Source organism: Malania oleifera, unplaced genomic scaffold (genome assembly GCF_029873635.1).
Source record: "Malania oleifera isolate guangnan ecotype guangnan unplaced genomic scaffold, ASM2987363v1 ctg452, whole genome shotgun sequence".
Lineage (NCBI taxonomy): Eukaryota > Viridiplantae > Streptophyta > Magnoliopsida > Santalales > Ximeniaceae > Malania > Malania oleifera.
The window spans coordinates 16,360-33,741 of record NW_026651988.1 but is presented as its reverse complement, the minus strand read 5'-3'; the positions used below and the strand labels follow the sequence as shown (position 1 = coordinate 33,741).

The 17,382-nt window shown below is 35.8% G+C and overlaps 1 protein-coding gene across 2 annotated transcripts in view; it reads left to right on the top strand.

Moving 5' to 3' along the window:
- The window catches only part of LOC131147188 (glutamate receptor 2.7-like), a 31,679-nt gene extending 14,937 nt beyond the window's left edge, over nucleotides 1–16,742 (top strand). For both annotated transcript variants that reach the window (XM_058096958.1, XM_058096957.1), the window contains one exon: nucleotides 15,911–16,742. In XM_058096958.1, coding sequence (XP_057952941.1) covers nucleotides 15,911–16,390 — 480 coding nt within the window. In that variant the 3' untranslated portion in view covers nucleotides 16,391–16,742. The remainder of the gene's footprint in view (nucleotides 1–15,910) is intronic.
- The last annotated feature ends 640 nt before the right edge of the window (nucleotides 16,743–17,382 follow it).

Below are 17,382 nucleotides of genomic sequence, written 5' to 3'. Positions count from 1 at the left end.
TTTCACTTTTCCACCAACTTGGTTGACTAAACTCATAGTTCAAAATAGCCTTGGTTGACCGAACCTAAAAAATGGTTAATCAACCTTTTACCTTGGTCGACTGAACCTATGAAGGTTCAAAATTGCCCTGATACGGTCGACCAAATCCATAGTTCAAAAGTGTTATGGTAGATCGAATTTATAAAAATGGTTGACCGAACCTTGTATATGGTCAACCGAACCTCTTGGGTTGACAAATTTTTACCGCAGATAAATGAGGTTAATTTTTAATTAAACATCATTAAACAATTTCAAAATAATCTTCGTGTCTCCAAACGGTCATATTTTTCCAAAGTCTATATATACGCCTCTCATTTACTTAATTAGCAGCTTTGATTAGCCAAATTTTTCTCTCTAATCTTTTGGGCTAATTTTTATCAAGGTTCCCCCAAACTTATTTTTCATTGCAAAATTTTTTCTTTGGGGAAAATTTTTTATTCTCCCTCAAAATCTCTTTCACTCATTCATTCACTTGAAAAATCATTTATCAAAGAGAGTTTCTATTTACGGCATTCATTTTTCATCACCCATATGCATATACTCTCACTTGTTATTTATTTCTCGAAATTCATTTTTGAGAGTATTGCTTAGGTTTTCTCCTGGTTATTTATTTGATAAATATTTTTGGGAGAAAATTATTTACAGCACAAGTATTTTCTTGAGCTTAAATCCTAGTTTCTCCAAATAATTTTTATTTGCAAAAATCTTCATTGGAGAACATATTTATCATATATATATATTCACGTATATTTTATTTGTTCAAAAATTAGTTGAATGCAAAATCCTAGGTTCTCCAGTATTCTTTGAAAAATACTCTTGGGAGAATATTTTTATTAAGGTCATATCTTTGAGCTTTTTATCATACACATCATTTCTCAAAGATTGAAAATATTGTTTTGAGAAAACACCCTTTCTCTACTGAGCGTAACTCATATAATAAGAGAGTGCATACATTTGAGCTTTTAAGGTTGTACATCTCTGCTTGTATTTAGAAGCATTTTTATCATGTACAAAAATATTTTAAATGTACCGGTTGGGTTCAACCCGTAAATTGAATTGGGAAGTCTCAGCCCCGTAAGTGAGACCGGTTGGATTCATCTCAGAAATTGAACTGGGGAGTTTTCGCCCTGTAAGGGAGACAAGTTGGGCTCAACCTTGTAATTGAGTTGGGGTTTACCTTGCCTCGTAAGGAAAGGTTGTAACAGCTTTCGCTCCACCCATTTGAGTGAGTAGGGATAGTGTAATCCTTAGGGATAATGCCCAAGGCGGGGATGTAGGCTAGTTTGGCCAAACCTAGATAACAAATATAGTGTGTCATAATCTCTCTATCTCATTTATATTTCCATCCTTAAATTTCTCCATGTGTATACTTTCATTTGTCGTTATAATTATTTGCATGCACACCTATATTTTAAAGAGATATGTTTCACGTTTATGTCTACTTTTATTGTTTTATTAATTGACTTACACACGTGAAAATGGGATATGAACTGTAGTGAATTGGGGCAAATGTTTAATTTAGCCAAAATATTTTTAAAACCCTATTCACCTCCCTTTTGGGATCAAACCAATTCCAACAATTGGTATCAAAGCCCGGTTGTAATAAGTTTAACCACATTTGCATAAAGATTGCAAGGACTCATTTTTTGGTGTATCCCTGTTTTGAGGGTCAACCCTTTGCAAATCTTCCACTATTTTTATTACGTAGATTTTACTGTTTGAATATTGAAAATGCTTTTGTAAAATCAATTGATTGGAGGTTTTGGAAAAGGTTTTGGCAAACTATTTCATATCCCCTTGAAAATGATTTTTAATGCATAGTTTCCTAAACATGAAAATGATTTGAAAGTGCATGACTTGAACTTAATGCATATCATTTGAGTGTCATGCATATTGTATTATGCCTTAGCTATTAATGTGTTTGCAAAGTTTATGTCATATTGTAGCTGTAACGACCTTCCTATTTTAGCATAAATATTTTTTTCCCTCACATAATAAATATCATTAATAATAATAACCTGGATACCAATATAGCACCTAATATACACAACGAACACCTAGCAGCGGAAAACATAGATTACATTCACAACAACAGTACTAGAGTTTTACTACAAATCATAACATTTTTGTAAATATAAATATACAATCCTCCAAAAAACCAAAAGGAAAAACTAGGATCATAATCCAAAAACCATCTGACCCTAACTCAGTAACTCGCCCTCGTACTGGGGTAGTATGAACTGCCTCTACCATTGCGGAGCTCGGTCCGCCTGTCTATCCAGATTTCCTAAAATGTTTTGTAAGCCGTGGTGAGACACCTCTCAATAAGGAATATAAACTATAAATAATACATAACACATGTCTGGATAAAAACTGATGATATAATATTGGATAAAACATACATGATCATGATCATGCTAAATCATACTGTATTTCAAATACTATAAAATCATCTGCTATAACGGATAGTATTGAAATATTACCCAGGATGGATAGCTAGCTGATGTCATGTATTACTCCCCATGACTGGGTTTTGTAGCCCAAAGGTGGGACCTGACAATGGCTGGCCTACCGCTACCAAGTCAAATGTGTCTGTAAGAACGATGGGCCCACCCCACCCTGGTCCAAACTGCTAGGGGGACATTTACAACACTACACTGAAGTCATATCAATCCATCTCCCACACTCTTTACTAGCAAGTGTGGTAGCACTAATCTGAACTAAACTGAATAGCTACGGTATCGAGCCATAAATACTAATCTAAACTAAACCATCCAGGTTCTGATAACATATAGTATGTTTACATATACTGATTTAACATGAAACTAGATTGATAGTATTTTACTGAATTCTGACATATCATACATACTCATGGCCTTGCGCCGAATAACATACATAATTACGGCCTTACGCCAGCTATCAATCACGGCCTTGTGTCGAGCATATTATAACATACTGAACTGAAATTTGTACTATTTATTATAAAATTCTGAAACCATAATTTCCTGTATTTTTTATGGTTTTCCTGAAAAACTGTTGTAAACATGCTTTTACTAAAAATCTAACATAACATAATATTCGTAAAATGATATTCATGTCACACAGATTTAAATAGTATTAAAACTGAATACCTAAGCTGAATACATTTCTGATTAACATTTTAAAACCATTTTCCCGTTCAACAGCAGTATTCCTAAAATATTTTGATATAACATACATAATTACTGTAAATACATGCTATTTTTAAAATAATAAATTTTCATAAAATTAACTGACTTAATTTATCCCCTTACCTGGCTATTGAGAAACCCACAAATCTAACTAAATCTGCACCTGTGACGTTCCTAGTTCAACACTGTGAAATTCACAATTTTCCCCAATAAAACCTAAGAATTAATTCATCCAACACATTTCCTTTAGTCTAGAAACACCATATACCTTATAAAACTTAAAATAATTAACTTACCCAAATTTTGGGATGGTTACCAAGTTGGCCCAACCAACGATCTACTTTAGTAGATATGAAAAGAATCTTCCTAGGAGTAGTGTGGCAATTTCGGATCGTCGAATCGGCGTGAAATGAGGCCATATTTCTAGAGAGAAGGTAGAGGGGGACGGAGTTAGAGAAGGAGAGAGAGAGAGAGGGAGAGGATTTCTGCATGTTCCTCTAGCCAAGAAATGATTCTTGGCCTTTTATATAACTGCTTGTCTATGTGGCCTCATCAATTAACCACATCTCCTCGTCGACAAGTCCAAGAAGTCGTTTCGTCGACGAGCACTTACCCCTTGTTGACAAAATTTAGGCCCTAAGAAACAATCTCTTGGTAAGTTCTTGTTGACGAGATGCATGTCCCCGTCAATGAGACCAAGAAGCCTGTTCGTCGACAACCACCCAACACTTGTCGACGAGACCCTACTAAAACCCCTTTTTGAAAATTTTTTTTTCTACTTTCTTTTATTATTTAATTACTATAATTCTTCGGGTATCTACAATAGCACTAAGTTTTTTGGGAATCATGAGGTATATAGAAACCGAAAGAGAGAAAAACACCACTCTGAGCTTAAACGATTAAGAATGAGTAAAATGTAACGGTATATCTTTCTTCTTCAATTTTATTGAAAATATTATGTCACGATTTGTATGATATATCTTGTGTTAATCTTTGGTATGAATCATGACGTATTTTGTAATGCTAGCATGTCATCTTATGAGTTATATGTTAAAGAAATTTTATTTTATACTCATAAAATTTTAGAAATTGTTGTAAATAGGGTTAGAATGCTTTAAATGCCTAAATAAAGTATAATGCTTAAATTTCTAAATCTTAATATGCACTATTGTTTTACTGAGAATCCTATGAAAATCGAACCAATACGTGAGTTTTAATTGATATATCCAATCAAAGCTTAATATATACATATCATCGTGATTGGATAATATATAAATATATTGGCTATCCCCTTCAAATGGACAAAATGTTTTTAACTTTTATAAGATTCTTGATGCTATATATATGTCTAAATTTAAAAAAACCTTAAATATAGCATACTTTTGTCCATCATATAATTTTGAGTCTTAGGATATTAATCTTATGGCATGTCATGTATAATTCTAAACTCATCATTGAACTTAAAAAGATTTAAATATTTTCAAATGCATCTGTAGCTCATCCCTTGTTAGATATTATAGATTAGAGCTAAGCATAAAATGATGAAAATTAAGAGCATAGTTAAGAATGATTAGGCTATTTAATTGAGGGGGAGTTATTTAAAAGTCATCCAATGAAAATTTTTAATCTGCGCGTATATTTTTTGGATGATTTGTATAAGCTAAATGCTAATATCCATCCTTGCTAAATGATTATATTATGAATGTATAATTTTTTTGTAAACTACTTTGCTCTAAATGTCTACAATCCATCCTTCATATAAATGCTTATCTCACTTGATGGATTATATTTTTTATATGAACTACTTTAACCTGAATGTCACTATCCGTTGTCTGTAAAATGAACATATTTAATGGATAGTTTATGTTGATTGTCTACTATAATGCATGCTTATACTGAATGCCTCCTGCATGGCTGATGCAGTGATGTGAACTACATACTAATAGTGGATATTAGTTCTTGCATACTTAAACTGAATGGTATTTGCATGATGCAGATTATTTTGAGTTGTTTGCTTGAACCTATCAGGTATTAGGTACATGGTAAAAATAGGAAAATGTTCAATTTACAGACGGCATGTTGCCCAAATTTCGTTAGAATTTTTCCAAAAAATTTCAAAATTTATAAGCCGTGTACTAGAACAAATTATGATAAAATGCGTACTAGGTGAACTTTATGATTATTTTTTATAATGCATGAAAAATAATTAGATAGTTAACTGGTGCATGTTGAATCTTAAAAAGTATGTGTTAAACTGAAAAACATGCACAGTCTTCATATTTATTTCCTAGGATTTCCTTCATCATATACACTTTTTATTGTCCTAGGATAACTTAGTTTGTAGACACCATTTGGTCCAAATCTTTGGGTTATGTACTCTCACCTGGGACCTAAATGGTAAAGCATCATCCCTGAAATTAAACATCACATATTCTGATGATGGTCCATAAACTAGGGGAATTGCATGACTTAGGGGGAGTTTTTCATTTCACACACACTCATTGTATTCTTGAGTTGTGTCATCCCTTTTGAATCCCTATTGCATTATCTTAAGTATTGCCTTGATGGACTATCGTATTTCAAATTGAAATGCAATACATCATGCTATGTGCTAAATGTCTAATATTTTCTATATACTGAAATTTGTTGAAAGGATGAAATATGAGGAATGTTCTTAAATGACCATCATCCTTGAGCTATGATGCAAGTATGTGTACACGCAAATATACAGGGGGAGTTTAAACCTCACTTTTAAGAAAAATGAATAAGAGCTTGACGTCTAAAATCTCTTGCATGCTAAGTAATATTAAGAAGGATGAACATGTGATGGATGTGCTTGAATGAAATTCATCCTTGAATGTAAATGCACTTATGTGTGCTTGAGACTATACTAGAGAGTTTAAGCCCCATCCTTGGAAAAAGGATTAGAAGCACCTGACCCATGGACTCATATTCTCTATTATTTCTACTTTTTGAGTTTGAAACCTTTTTAGGTACCATGAACATCATATCCTGTCTTCATTGAATTATCTTTGATATGGATTGTTTCTGGTACACATGAACACCATGCAAGACTTAGTGTTTGATTTTTAGCGCATATGTGTTTAGGGACATTTTACTGGTGAATAAAAATTGTTTAACATATATCCAGTAAAATCTATTTGGAAAGGTAACATACAACAATCTTGACCAAGTCGCACCGGCTCATGTGCTAGTTAGGCTTGGTCGCATCCCTTGATTTTAAACAAAACCACTAATTCCCGATTAGGTCGCCCCTAACTTAGTGCTGGGTGCACACATAGTCGACGAATGCCTTACTACACAACACAAAGACTTCACCCATATGCTTTGCTTCCTTTTCTTTATGAACTCCACCAAGTATAAGAGTTATGAAAACATAATAATCTCCACCTTGGAAATTATACACCCCTTAGGAGAACCTAAAAAACATATCTGATTGCTCCACCTTGACCTTTAGAACGTTTGGTTAAGTTTGTCTCCCTTCTAGCACTTGGAGACATGGAAGAAGTTCGAGCAATGCTTGATCTTTTCACTAGTGACTGGCTTTGTCAAAATATCTGTTGCGTTTTTAGATGTATGAACTTTCTCCAATATAAGTTCACCCGAAGTAATCAACTCCTGAACCTTGTGGAACCTTACATCAATATGCATGGTTCTAGCATGATTCTTCACTAAGTAAATAGCACTCTAATTTTCACAGCACATCACAACCCCATCTTGCTATAAGCCTCGCTCTTTGACCAAACTAGTAAGCCATAAGGCTTCCTTTGCAGTTTTGACAATTGTCATATATTTAGCTTCAGTTGTGGATAATGCCACTAGAGATTGAACCATGGGCCTCTAACATATAAATCCTCTTGTAAGGAAAAAGACATAACCCATTGTAGACCTTATGTCATTCATATCTCCTACATAATCAATATCTGCAAGCCCCACAATTGAAGGACTTTCTTGTTACTTCCCGAATATGATGTAATAACCCGATGTACTCTCTAAGTATCTGAAAATCCATTTGATGGCTTCCCAATGCTGTCAACCTGGAATAGAAAGAAACTTATTCACGACTCATAGCATGTGCTAAGTTTGTACTTGTACACACCATAACATACATTAAACTCCCTACGAAGCTAGCATATAGGACCTTTGACATGTCTCGGATATCATCATCCATACTTGGGCAATCTACAACAGACAATTTTAAATGACTCGCTAGAGGTGTACATACTGGTTTTGCATCAACCATGCTAAACCTATCTAACACTTTCTTCACATAACTGGCCTGAGATAACTATAACCTTCCCGTAGTTCTGTCCTAGTAAATCTCCATCTCAAGTACCTTCTTGGTTGGACCAAGATCTTTCATGTCAAACTCTTTATGCAACATTTACTTTAACTGCTTTACCTCAGTTAAATATTTAGCAGCTATTAACATGTCATTGATATACAACAACAATAAAATAAGAGAACCATCATCAAGTTTGTTCACAGACACACAACAGTCATACCCACATCTTTTGTTTCCAATCTTGATCATATAAGAATCAAATCGTTTATACCATTTCCTTGGAGACTGTTTCAACCTGTAAAGAGATTTCTTCAACTTGCAAATTAAGTTTTCTTTCCCTGGTTCACTGAATCCCTCGGCTGTACCATATAAATCTGTTCCTCCAAGTCACCGTGAGAAAACGTCGTCTTCACATCCATTTTTTCCAAATGTAGATCATGATAAGCTATTAACCCCAACACTATTCTGATAGATGTGTGTCGGACCATAGGTGAAAAAATTTCATCATAGTCTCTTCCATTTTTCTGTGAGTACCCTTTTGCCACTAACCGTGTCTTGAATTTTTCTCCTTCCTTTTCTAAAATTACTTCCTTCTTCCTATATACCCATTTGCAGCCTTTCACCCTCTTCCTATCTAGAAGCTCATCCAACTCCCAAGTTTGGTTCTTATGTAGCGATTCCATTTCCTCAATCATTGCACCGATCCACCTACCTTTCTCTTGGACATACACTGCCTTTTAAAATGTAGTTGGATCATTACAACTGGTAAGGAAAGCATAAGACACTAATTTTTCAAATCCATACCTTGGTCGTGGTCTAATAGTGCGTCTGGATCTCCATATAGGAAGATTATCAACTTACTGGTTTCCCGAGCTAGAACTCCCTGCAACCAAAGGACCATGATCATTGTCGTTACCCTGAGCTTCTAACTCCACCTACACAACATGTTCATCTATGCCCTAGTTTTCTAGCTCATGTTTCCATTCATCACAATCTTTAGTACACTTCACCATAGTCTTCTTATCAAAGACTACACCTCTACTGATCACTACTTTATTTGCCACTGGATCCCACAACTTGAACCCCTTCACACCCTTTTAATATCCCAAAAAGATGAAATGTCTAGATTTTGTGTCAAGCTTCGATCTCTCCTTACTAGACACGTGAACATAGGTTATTCAACCGAATACCTTCAATCCAGATTAGTCTACTACATTTCCCATCCATACCTATTTTGCCACTTTCCGCTCTAGTGATGCCCTCAATGATTGTTTTATCAAGAAACAAGTCATACTAACTGCCTCGGCCCAGAATTTCTTCAGTAACCCTGCATTAAGCTTGAGATACCGAGCTCTTTCAGTTAGAGTTCGGTTCATCCTTTAAGCCATACCATGATTCTGAGGTGTCCTACGAATAGTAAAGTGTCTCTTAATGCCTTACTGCTCACAAAACTCCATGAACCTAGAATCAACGTCCTCAGTCCCATTGTTTGATCTTAGACATTTGATTCTCCTCTCCGTCTAGTTTTCCACTTCAGTTTTCCACATCTTGAACCTGGAAAACATATTAGACTTGTGCCGCATGAAGTATACTTAGAATTTCCATGAGTAATCATCAACAAAACTTACATAACACACATGTCCACCTCTTGATGCTACTCCAACAGGGCCCTAAACATCGGAATGTACATAATCAAGAATATCATCCATCTTGTGTATAGCTTATTTGAATTTTCCCTATTTTGTTTTCCAAGAACACAAATCTTGAAAAAATCCACTTTACAAGTTTTCAGACATTTCAAAAGTTTTCTCTTATGAAGTTTCTTCATACCATGTTCCTCCATACGCCCAAGACGCATATGCCACAAGACGGTTTCATTAGTTTAGTATCTACGGCTATAGCTCCCCCTATAACAGTAGTTACTTATAGTGTGTAAATATTTCCATCCAGCGTTTGCCCTTTCATCATCGTCATATTACCTTTCCATACTTTCATAACCCCATATTCGGACTTGTAATTGAAACCACTACAATCCAAGGTGCCAAGTGAAATCAAACTCTTCCATAACTCTGGTATATGTCTTATATTACTCAAGGTTCTCACAACACCATCAAAAATTTTAATTTTAAAATTTCCAATGCCAATGATGTCACGCCCTGAACCCGAAAATGGGACCCGAGGGTGAAAATATAATCTAACCTGTCCTTGTATCATACAAATCATCAAAGATACAGTACAAATGATAAGGGTCCGATCCCGTGGGGTTCCTAGGCACCCGAAATACATCCAATCATAATCATATACGCAGCGGAAAAAGTCATTCTATATCAACATATGCAGTACCATACCAGAGTCTATACAAGAGCAAAACATGGCTCTAACAAAAGGTACAAACTGGGTGCCCAAATACAACTCAAAATGGCAACCCAACAAAACTACAGTCCTAGAACTTACCCAAGTGCTAACGCAATACACCGGCCACTACGCTCCCTACACCAGGATGCTAGTTCCGGTTACCTGAAGGACCTGTAAAAATGTACGTACAGTAAGGGTGAGACACCTTTCAATAAGGAAGAACATAGGTTATATCGGTGTGTGGCATTTAAGTATTATCATGATACAATATACATGCAATTAAATGCATTCCAGTACTAATTTACACAGTGCATACACGCACACATATGGCGGCCATTTATACGCAGCCCCGTCACAATACATACACATGATTAGTAATCTTCAGTGTCGTCACACTCTTTAGCTTGAAGCTAGCCTACGACATATGGCATTGGCCCGTAGCCAACCCACGAACACGGCGCCACCGGCACATGGCAAGTCCCCGACTCCCATGGCATCGTACCGGTGCTAAACTGGTGGATGCACACCCTTCGGCCTGATCTGCCAGAATAGGCTCACGCCCTCGGATATAGAGCCAGACACTCTTGCCTACATGGCAGGCGATAACACGCCTTCGGATATAGAGCCGGACACTCTCAGTACCTGGGACAATTTCGGAACCGTGTTCCTACTAGCATTTCAACATATCACACACACATGCATGCTCATATAACCAAACAAACCACACTCATTTTGTAATCTAAATCATGGTTTTTCAAACAAATACAGTTTAAACAAAGTCAAGGCACGACCATCCCAATTTCACAGTATAAATCACACATATACTCGATTTTCAACAAAACCTAGGATTCAGCCCGTCGCCCCCTTTTTCCCAAAACTGTAATAATGAAAAACCCATAATTTTCCCCATTAGATCCCCCCAATTGAGTAGCCAAAACACACACAGGATTGTGGACCATAGTTCCACTGAGTCCGATTTCAAAAATAACCAATATAAACATAGTTCCCCTTACCTTAACCCCGTAAGCAAATCCCGAACTCCAAGGTCCCTAAATAGCGAACCGAGTTCCAAAACCTAAAAATCACAGTACGGAATATGTTCACAAGACAGTTACCTACAAATCTACCAGATCAGAATTGAAAACCGAGCCTTACCTCGATTTTACGCCGAAACTTGAAAATCTCCAAAATGAGATTCTGATCCGTAGAAGTTGTAGAGAATCCTTCCACGATCCTCATGGTAGCTTATGTTTTTTGATTCCATCAACAATCGGCGAAGAATTCTAGAGAGAAGGAGTAGGGAGAGGTTTAAAGAGAGAGAGAAAGAGATAAAAATCTAAGTTTGCTTAGCTTGGAAGAAATGAGAATTTCCTTTATAGCCCTTTGACTCGGGCAATTTTCAATTTTGCCCCTCTCTTAATATTTAAACTCATTTTTCATATTTCGGGTTCTTACAAATGATCTTACAAGAAACATCATTGCCTATAAGAACTAAACTTGAATTTACCAACCTGTAAGTGCTGGACCACTCCTTATTTGAAATCATATGATAAGAACATGCCGAGTCTAGAATTCATAAGTCCATAAGGTGATCCGACCCCAATGAAACTAAAATTTCATCACCATCACTGCAAACTAAATTTTCTTCTTGAATCACATTCGCTGATTTTGAAGTCCCTTCATGCTTTTCAGCATTACCTTCTTTCCAATCCGGACACTCTGGTTTAACATGCCCTTTTTTATCACATTTATAACATCAGATATCCCTTTTCTTCTTGGATTGAGTACAAGATTCTTTACTCAATCCAATTTTCCTTTCCCATGTTCGTTGTTACCTTTCACCATAGTCCTTCTCCGTGTGAGTTTTCATCACAAATTTTCAGCCTTTGATGAAAATTTAACAAGACACTTGTAACCTCTTCTAAATTAAAAGTCACTTTCCCCATGTAAAAGTGGTAACTGAATTTTCATAAGTATGAGTCACTAATAAGGAATTTAGTAACATCAAAGCCTTATAATCTTCTTCAAACTTAACATCAATGCACATTAAATCACTTATAATTTGATTAAATGCATTGATGTGTTGATTTAAGTTCGAACCATCAATCATATTAAGCCAATAAAGACGTTGCTTGTGGAATAGTTTATTAAAAAGTGATTTGGACATGTACCGAATTTCTAACTATTGCAATACAACCGCTAGAGAGTCCTCCTCTGCTACAAATGTACTGTGCAAATGGCCTTTGCCTCCAATTCTTCCCAAGTTGCCTCATCCATACCAACGAGTTGAACACCATACAAGGCCTTGACCATCCCTTACTACACAAGAAAATCTTTCACTCTTCTCTACGACAAACCAAAGTTTCCAAATCCATCAAATTTGACAATGTTAAACCTTACAAAAGAAGAACCCGATGCCATGACAACAACGCTCTGATACCTATTTGTTGTGAAACGAGTAAGGGATTGCATAGTGGAATATATGAACGCAGTAAACAATGAAACACCAAAATATGATTTTTGCACACTGTGTATCTAAAAGCAACAAGAATCAACATGAAAATATACGCGGTTCAGCAAAGCCTACATCCACGGGAGTAATCGGCAAAGGTTTCACTATGAAAAAATGAAAGTACACAATACAAATGGATACAATGATCTTCTCACATTCACAATATGCCCAAAAATAAATATTTAACAATCCCTCGGAGGCTTCCCTCCAAATACCCAACCATCTCAACATTCACATTCAAAATTTGAATTCTTTCTCGCAACCCCGAGAGCAATTGTCGACAAAAAGGGTCAATTCGTCAATGATTGCTGGTACAATCATCGATGAATAAGGCCTTTTGTTGATGACTACTAAACTTATGAATATATCTACTCTCGATATCTTAGATATCTAAACTTTTCCTGCTCTTGGTATCTCCATTTGTCTCAAATGAGACCCATTAATTGACAAATGCCCTGCTGCACAACACAAAGACTTCACCCATATGCTTTTCTTCCTTTTGTTTATGAACTCCACGAAGTATAAGAGCCACACAAACATAATACTTAGACTATCTCGTTAATTTGAGTAGTCATTCAAGTTCTCTTGACTATCTCGGAGGCTTGTGACATTTATAGTTCCCAAATTTGAGTGGTCCCATTCAAGTTATTTTGACTATCTCGGAGGCATGTGGAGTTGAGAGTTCCCAAATCCAAGTAGTCACATTCAAAATGTTTTGGCCATCTCAGAGGCTCGTAGCATTTATAGTTCCCAAATCTAAGTGGTCCCATTCAAGTTATTTTGATTATCTCAGAGGCATGTGGCGTTTAGAGTTCCCAAATCCAAGTAGTCACATTCAAGTTGTTCTGGCCATCTTGGAGGCTTGTGGCGTTTATAGTTCCAAATCTAATTGATCACATTCAAGTTATTTTGACTATCTCAAAGGCATGTGGCATTTAGAGTTCCAAAATACGAGTAGTCACATTCAAATTGTTCTGGCTATCTTAGAGGCTTGTGGCATTTATAGTTCCCAAATATGAGTGGTTCCATTCAAGTTATTTTAACTATCTTAAAGGCATGTGGCGTTTAGAGTTCTCGAATTTGAGTAGTCACATTCAAGTTGTTCTAGCCATCTTAGAGGCTTGTGGTGGTTGTGATTCCCAAATATGAGTGGTCCCATTTAAGTTATTTTGTCTATCTCGAAGGTATGTGGCGTTTAGAGTTCCTAAATCCGAGTAGTCACATTCAAGTTGTTCTCGCCATTTCAGAGGCTTGTGTCGTTTATAGTTCCCAAATTTGAGTGGTCTCATTCAAGTTATTTTGGCTATCTTGGAGGCATGTGACATTTAAAGTTCCCAAATCCGAGTAGTCACATCCAAGTTGTTTTATCTATTTCAGAGGCATGTGGCATTGATAGTTCCCAAATCTGAATAGTCACATCCAAGATATTTTTTGCTATTTCGAAGGCATGTGGCATGAGGTCTCAAATTCGAATAGTCGCATCCAAGATTGTTTTGATTGTTTCAGAGACATGTGGTATTAATTCCCAAATTTGAGCAGTCATTTTTCAAATCGGTGATCTACTTTCATGGTACATGACATAGTTTCCAAAATCGTGGTAGTAATATTTCCATGAACTAGGATATTTTACACCTTACTCTGTAAATTTGTTAAGTTGACCAGGATTCCATACATTTTCTTTTGTTAGGATTTTGTTATAGAGCCTAGTCCAAAATTTGTATCTTTTGTCTTATAGATTTGTTACTATAGGATGCCAAGAGAGATAGATATGTTTGTCGTCCTAAGGTAACAAACCAATAAAGATGGCCAATTGTAGATACCCCATTTTATGCGAGGCATATCACAAGCTTTTGTTCCATAAAATTAAAAAAATAAAAAATTGGAATATAGGGAGAAATGAATGTGTACATTGGAAATAATAAAAAAGAAAAAAAAGAAAAAAAAAAAGTTGGGTTAGCATCTTCAAGCTCTAAAAATTCAAACTTACAAAGAAAAATCAAGAAATTAAACATGTGTAAAAAATGTGCAAAACTCATAATAAAAGGTGATTGACAGGATAAATGTAATTGAATCTTGATTGATCAAATTGATATTTTTTTTTAAAGTTTGACTGAGCAATCAAAAACTGATTGGTGAATCAAATTCAATTCAAATTAATCCTTCAACCCTATAAATGGAGGCTTCTGAAACTGAGATAGACACACGTACGGTGATACATTCACGTAGAGAATTATAAAGAGGAGGTCATTAAGGAAATTTTTGCAAGAAAATCAGAGAGGTTCTGATTAAGAGTGAATATAAATTTTGACGAAATTACTGGAGAATTAAGCTACTGTTAAATTCAAAAGTTGTTGGAGATGCTAAAGGTCAAAATTTGGGGTTGAGGATCTCAAATAGAACCAAAGGAGAGTAAAAAGACTAAAGAAGTTGAAAACTGGAGGTTGGTTTTGATTTATTTTTAAATCTTGTTTTGTTTTCATGTAGAGTTATACAAAAACCAAAAATGTAAAAAATAATGCTCCGAAATTGACTAGTTGATCCAGCCACATCCGACCCATCAATCCAGCTCCGACCCATTGGTCTGGATGCGGCCCACTAACCCAAGTCCATTTTATGACTCAGATCCGACCCATCAATCCCTAATCTTACTTTAAAGATCCTTTTTTGCTTAAACTTCTATGATTTTACTTTATTTTTGTGTTTGTGCGTCCTGATTATTTAACAAAGGGTAAAGAGATATTTCAGATCTCACATATATCAGTTCTGAGGGGGGGTTTATCTAATAAGATCCTCTCTTTTGGAGGTCTAGCTTATTAGACATTCCTAATCGTACTTTGTTTTTTCACTTTTTTCTATTTATTTATTAATAAATTTATTTATTTGTTTATTTGCTTTTTTATTTATTTAATTGTTTATCTTAAAGGGGTTAATAAAGACCATTAGATTTAATTTAGAGATAATTCATAATTAACTAGATACCATTCGCACAACGGGTGTGTAAGGGGTGCTTGTACCTTCCCCTCGCATAACTGAACTTCAGATTCCAACTCTGGTAAAAACAGACTGAGACTATTGGTTTTTTTACCTAAGATTAGCCTTAAACACTAGTCAATAAGTAGTAATTAGGCGAACTAACCGCATCTAGATAAATAACGGGTTAGTGATGTCGACTCCATCAAATTTTCAATATTATTCTTGCTCGCTATTTCAGACCGTTTCGGAGATGTTGCGACAATTATTTACCTTCCTAAACACTTCTAGTTCTAGGAAAGTGAACCTGTCGTTGTTTATCAAAAAATCTGCCTTGCAAACTTTATTCTGCCAAACTCGAATGGAATGTATTAGGAGTGGAATTTAATGAAAAAGTTATGTAAGAAGACTTGTATATATAAATATAGGCCAGCTCCAGTCCATTGGGTTCCTTTTTTGCATACCAAATATTAGATAAAAAGGAGAGGCATTGCTTATTTTTGTGCTTGTAGTGCCATCTTTCCAACAATTCCTTAAACCCTCTTGGTATGCATGCAGGTGTTCCAAAAAGGGTCTCCCATAGGCCCTGATGTCTCCAAAGCCATACTAGACATGGCTGAAGACGGAACACTGAAGAATCTGGAAGAAACCTGGTTTTCTCCCACAGCAAAGTGCTCAGCAGCCATGAATGCCACCGACACCGAGAGCTTGGGCCTCCAGAGCTTCTGGGGTCTGTATGCTATATCTGGCGGCACTTCCACTGTTCTGCTGTTCTTCGTTCTGTTATTGAACAAGTTTAGGCGTTGGCAAGAGCGACCCAAGAGCCAGGTAATTCCAAGCGACGACAGTGTGTGGAACAAATCCAAAAGACTTGCACAATACTTTCATAAAAGGAATCTCAGGACTACTTCCAGAAGAACTACTCCGGCCGTTGCTCAATCCGATGTTGACGAATGGGAATCTGTAACTGTTTCTGTTACATCAGAATCAGAGCATCCACAGGCTTCTCGCTCTGACATTGAAAATGCAAACACTTGAAGAAGAACTTGTTCATCCCCAGCGTATATATATGGCATGCTCACTGTAATATTAATTCCTTGGGATGGATTCTCTTGGAATTGAACTGGTTTACCTAGGACTTTAAACCGAAAAGTAGGACTGTAATATTAATTCCTTGGGATGGAATTCTCTTGGAAGTGGTTTAGTTACGACTTTAAACCTAAAATTAGGACTGTAATATTAATTCTTGGGATGGATTCTCTTGGAAGGGGTTTACTTAGGACTTTAATCCTAAAAGTAGGACTGTAAAATATCCCCTTATAAGTTTCTAAGATGATGTCTCAATGGCTGAATGTCTTAAGTTCGAACAAAAGAAATTGAGATATGGACATACTGAGCCTCCAATATATATATATATATATTCCTATATAAATATTATTGAATGGTAAAATTAATGCTTAAGGCAATAAAGAATAGAGTCATCCTACGGAAGTAAGAAATTCCTGCAGAATTTTAATAATCCCTTGTATGACATCTTATCACAATTCCTTAAAGCAGAGACCCATTTCAATTTTCGGAAAAAATATGGAAAAAACAAGACTCCAAATCCTTTACACCACATACACAATCATTAATATAACTTAAAAATTACAAAATCAATAATCCCGTCAATAAGGGAAGGTCTATGAGGTATATCCATGTTGTTAGTCTTGCAGTCAATTTTGCAAAAATGATTTCTTTTTCTCACATTCATATTTTACATTGAAAGAATACATTTAAATAGAAAACTTTCAATCCTATTTTGATAATACAGATATCACAGTTACTACAAATATCATAGTAATGAGAATTTACATCTACAACTATCTTTCCTTAATCAATTTCTCACTGCTCACGCCAACACTCCCCCTCAAGTTGATGGTCAATGATGCACAACTCGTTGAATGAGTTGTGAAACTCTTTACTTGATACCGCCTTTGTGAGTATGTCTGCTAGTTGGTTTTCAGACTTCACGAATGGAAATCGAATTA